The sequence below is a fragment of the Dendroctonus ponderosae genome, unplaced genomic scaffold, assembly GCF_020466585.1.
Source record: "Dendroctonus ponderosae isolate FM_Combo_2020 unplaced genomic scaffold, Dpon_F_20191213v2 Dpon_F_20191213_1, whole genome shotgun sequence".
Taxonomy (NCBI): domain Eukaryota; kingdom Metazoa; phylum Arthropoda; class Insecta; order Coleoptera; family Curculionidae; genus Dendroctonus; species Dendroctonus ponderosae.
In genome coordinates, this window is record NW_026017110.1 from 33,176,298 (window position 1) to 33,181,452 (window position 5,155).

Sequence of the window (5,155 nt, forward strand, 5' to 3'; positions counted from 1 at the left end):
TTCAATAGAATATCATCAACATCAGGAACTAAGGGGAGAATGTTCGTTATCAAACATGTGCGAGACACAGAAGAAGATCACTCCTAGAAGCTCGGACCATTCTGTTGTCGGTTCAGCTTTATTTTTAGGGACGTTTGAAAATTGTAATTTTTACTTTGGAGATAAAGTTTAGTTCACGGGTATTTGTTTTTATTCAGTTGTTTTTTGTGGTTTAAACTTGAAAAATGTCAACGCGAGAGAATAACAATTTTATAAAAATTAACTTAGCGGGCATTAAGAGCGGGCATTATGAGCGGGCATTATAAGCGGGCGTTATATTATAATGCCCGCTAACAATGCCCTGCGGTTGTTATGGATATTATTATATGTTTCATCTCTAAGGTATTATGAGCCAATAATGTATAGGTGAAACATAAAATAAATTAAAATTTGAAAACGTTTGATTTGACAGGTTAAAGTGCAAATGCAAATTTGTATCTTTGTAAATTGTCTATCCAATGACGTATTAATATACAGGTACTTCCATTTACAAAACGAAAGTTATATTGCGTTAAATTTTTTTAAATTGAAGTCCACATTGTTAACAGCCTGTACAATCAATTGATATTTTGGTTCAATAGAACTCTTAACGGAAATGTGGTGATTGGAAAGAGGTATTTTTTTGTATCTTTAACTGCTTTTTTTGCATCTAAAATGAATTTTTAGATATGATGTTTTTAAGCAAAATTTTAGTAAGTAGTAAAATGGCGATAATCTGCCAACATTGCAAGTAAGAAAAAAACAATTTAGGGTGCATATGCAGCGTTTCAAGCTGCATTCCATGAGCTAATGAAAAATGATTAGTTCTATTTAAAAAATACACTTTAATCTTGCTTCGCTTTTCTGAGACACTCTGCTTCATCTAAGATATTTTTACAATGTGCGCACTTTGTGCGTCAACAACTTTTATATGAAACTATTTTTCGAAAGTTCAACACCATCGGAAATAATGGACTCTGTCGCACTAAAAAAACACTCTGTATATTATCAATGCCATTTTGATAATAAATCGATATTTATAGAAAAACAGTTTTTATATAAATAATTCACGTAACAAAGATTCTTGTAGGAAGTAAATATTTAATTTGCACCAGAAGCCGGGCTTCTTAATTGCTATTTGCATGAATTAACAAAAAATAGATGGCGTATTTTACGTTTAGCCCTCTTACAATGACAAGCAGGACGTTGAAGAGTTTTCTCATTTGATCCATATTTCGCACAAATGTCCCTCTTAGCTTCATAGTTTATTTCGGCAGATGCTGATAGCGTAGCTCATGCAGAAGAACTAAAATATAATTGGAGTACAGTACCATTGGCAGAGCTTAATGACCAAGACAGGCTGGTACATCATCGAATAATGCGATTATGGGTAAATTTCGTGAAATATTTGTAAGTATCGCTGAAATGACAGATAAGAGCTTTCATAAATTTTGCATTTATACTCATCAGCATTCCAGCTAATGCAAACATTTCAACTAACAAGTTTTTTAAATTATCAGTAAGCCGCCGTTTGAACTAGAAAATGATGAAACATTTTTTTTATCGTATACTCAGTTATACTTGTGGATAGAGCGGCATGTGCCCTGCGAATGAACAAAAACAGTACGTTAGGAATCACTTGAATTGGTCGTATTTTGTTCAATAGGCCTATTTTGCAGAAACAAAAATATAAGATGGCAGTTTCTAAATATAATTTCCATAGTTTTCTTTATTATTTTATGTGAATTATCTGTTTTATTTGTAAATGGCAACAGCTCGAATAGATGCCTTTATTGAAGTTGTTTTGCGGCAACTTTTAATGGTAAATAGTTTGAAAAATTGAAAATCTGTCACTTTGCAGATACGTAGTAGCATCATCTGTATTATACGACATAATATACATGTATACCTAATATACCATAAGCGAAAGATAAGGAATCTTAGTTTGCAGAAATAAAGTGTACCCACTTTAAACAAAATAATTATTTCAGTACTTACGTTTGTCCAAAGGAAACATTAATACTAACTGGCCCCAAGCGTCTTTTTTTACCAAGTGTTAGAGCCACCTCCTCCGTATTCCATTATCTGTTGGTGACGTCTATTCGTCAATCGAATATTTTAAAAATGTGTTCTAAATACTTCTTTAACCCGGCATTATTTTTGCAGTGTATTAAGCAACAATTTGATTTTGAATTTTAGAAATCCGACGCCAGTGAACGACGATCTTCTTCAGAATGTAACGTGGCAAAAGGTCTCTGAGGATAGCTATAACTTCTTAAATATTAACGGATCTCTTAGCTTGGAACAGAATCCTAAGGGCGGCCATTTCATAGGGTGGAATAGCTTATTCGAAGAATATGCTCAAAGGCCATTTAAGACCTACTAAAAGTTAACATATGCTGGATGTGAGCACTGGCAGTAATTAAATCAATGTTGTACTATTTTCTTTTTATTGCACAATCAATTATTTATTATTATATTTGAGAATTTTCACAGCATGAGACAGATTAATTATTTGCGGAAAATTATTTATTATTGGTAAGTAATTATAAGTGAGTTTTAATCACTGGATAAACGGAAATTGAATTCAAAGCTGATGGACGATTGCGACTTGGAAGAACACACGTATTGATGGGAAACCCTAACTGTCATAGTTAGCGTTTCTATTTTAAGACATTCAATGTTTCTCTGAATTGAGCGATAGCTCTGCCGAAAACCCGGCGAAGTTCAAAAACAGCGTCCAAATTATATGAAGCTTACTTCCATCGATTCAATTTAAACCATTCAATCAATCATACCCATAACCAAGATATTTCACTTAAGATTAACATTTTTTTTCGCAGGAGCTTTCGGCCACAATATTGAGAGTCATATGCGTTTATTGATGAGATAAACTAAGCAATATTGAAGAGTCCACTTAATGCTAATTAGCAAAATTAAACCATATTTTACTGCAGCAGGAAGCAAATAATTTTAGTTAATTTCCACATTATATCTTCGATTGTATCAAGAATTGTTGACTGTGACACTAGTTATAATAATCATATTCAATGCCTTCTATTTTGTGCCGAGACGTTGCATATAGAAAGACTACAGCAATTTAGAGCTCCGAGAGAACATTTAAAAGGAAAACAAAATAAAAGAACAAATAATGCATGACATCAAAGCGAAACGGAGCTTTTTCTATGTGATGTTCTGCTGTCTTTCCGGGTCATCTGGCCCAGTCTGCTGCAAATGAAATTAGAGAGAACGTTGAGGAGGAATAGCCAGTCAGAGGAAAGCACGTTTCCAAATGAAAGTTGGTAAGTGCTTTTGCTGCTGCCGCCATCATTACGTTACTTGTTTCACTACAATGGGTTAAAGCGAAGCCCTTTGAGTAGGTATAGAAAATTAGTTCTGAGGCATCGCGATTGGCTTTTTCGTCCTGTGTAATTTTATAGTCTAATTTTGATGACATCGACTTTGAACGGTTTTTATAGTTGATATCCAATAAGGATATTATAATTTGCACTAATTTTTAGCAACATTTAAAAATCCTTGATTATGAAAATTGACAACCGATTATATATTTTTTAACTTCATTTGAGACATAACTATAAAAATTGAAATCCTCTCGTTTTTCTATCCCAACTTAAATAAAATCGTCAAAAATTTCAAGTCTTCCAGCCTATCCCCACCCCTCCGAATTTCGGACCCGAGCGAGCACTATTCAATGTTTAAACAATTTTTTGTGCGTGATGCACACTTGTAATGTAATTTGTGAAAGCAGATTCAAAAAGATCTTGTAAAAACCTATTCACTGGTATGTATTTGAGTGTTGTCATTAACCATTGAGTTAGTTTTCGACGTTTGAACAGTGAACAAGTGATTCGTTCGCTATCTTATCGTGAATAAAATTGATATTAAAGGATGTCATCCTTGGCGAGTGTTGTCCGGCGACCGTGCCAAGGTCGTTTAAGTTATCGCGAGATATTTAAAAAAACACTGATAAAGGGAATGTATTTTATTAGTCCCCAGCAATGCAACAAGCCAAATATTATTAGAAAAGTATCAACGTACCCAAAATGAGGAAATTTTATACAAGAGGCCGAATAGGCCGAATGTAGAAAAGCCTAAAAAAATTCAAGCACCGCCGCCTATCATAGTGGACAATATTATAAATTTTTATGAACTCCCTTCCTGGTGCCCAGATTAAAGTAATTTATTAAAAAAATATCAAAATTAATGTACAGGATGAGACCAACTATAAAATGCTTACTGCAACGCTAACTGAAAAAAGATACTCTTGGCATTCCTATGAGAATAAGCAGAATAGGCCAATTAAAGTTATGGCCAAAAAACTGTATAATTTCATTGATCCAGAAAAAATACTGCATGAAGTTAGAAAACGCGGCTACAAACTAATCGAAGTCACTCCTAAATTAAAATATAAAACAAAACAACCTCTAAACATGTTCATGCTTTCATTCAGGAACGACGAGAGTATTGACAAAATTTACGGAATAACTGACATATTAGGGGTCAGAGTTGAAATTACTCCATTAATAAAGTCCAGGCTTGTACCACTGTGCAAAAAATGCCAAGCTTATGGACATCCACAAAAATACTGTGCCATGGAGCCACGCTGCGTCAGATGTACTGGTAAGCACCTAACAATGGAGTGTGAAAAACCAAAGAATGAAAAACCCAAATGTGTTCATTGTGGTGAAGGGCATCCAGCCAACTACAGAGGATGCATGGTTGCAAGAGAAATGCAAAAATTAAATGAAAAACGCAACAAGAAACCAGTTCCTCCTCAGCAGCCACAGAGGAATAACTTACGAGTGCAGAAAGGCAACATAAGTGCAAGACAAAACACCTACAGTCAAGCAGTTACTGGTAAGCCTGAATTGATTATTAGTACAAATCAAACACAAAAACAAGATCAAAACGTTTCCATCCAAAACTCTCTTTAACGAATAATGGAGAAATTAATAAAAATGGATGAACGGATTAGCAGACTTGAATATAGGGCCAAAGGACCTATCTCAAATAATTTTTAATACTAACTAGCCTCAGGATTATAGAGTGCAATGCCAATGGACTCTTGCAACACAAACAAGAATTGCAAGCAGTCCTGGACATAGAAAAAATAGAC

The 5,155-nt window shown here is 34.2% G+C and overlaps 1 protein-coding gene across 2 annotated transcripts in view; it reads left to right on the forward strand.

The window, feature by feature from the left end:
• Positions 1–2,459, forward strand: part of LOC109533286 (juvenile hormone esterase-like) — a 20,108-nt gene extending 17,649 nt beyond the window's left edge. For both annotated transcript variants that reach the window (XM_048663835.1, XM_048663831.1), the window contains 2 exons: positions 1,296–1,428; positions 2,218–2,459. In XM_048663835.1, coding sequence (XP_048519792.1) covers positions 1,296–1,428; positions 2,218–2,404 — 320 coding nt within the window. In that variant the 3' untranslated portion in view covers positions 2,405–2,459. The remainder of the gene's footprint in view (positions 1–1,295; positions 1,429–2,217) is intronic.
• Positions 2,460–5,155: the final 2,696 nt, after the last annotated feature.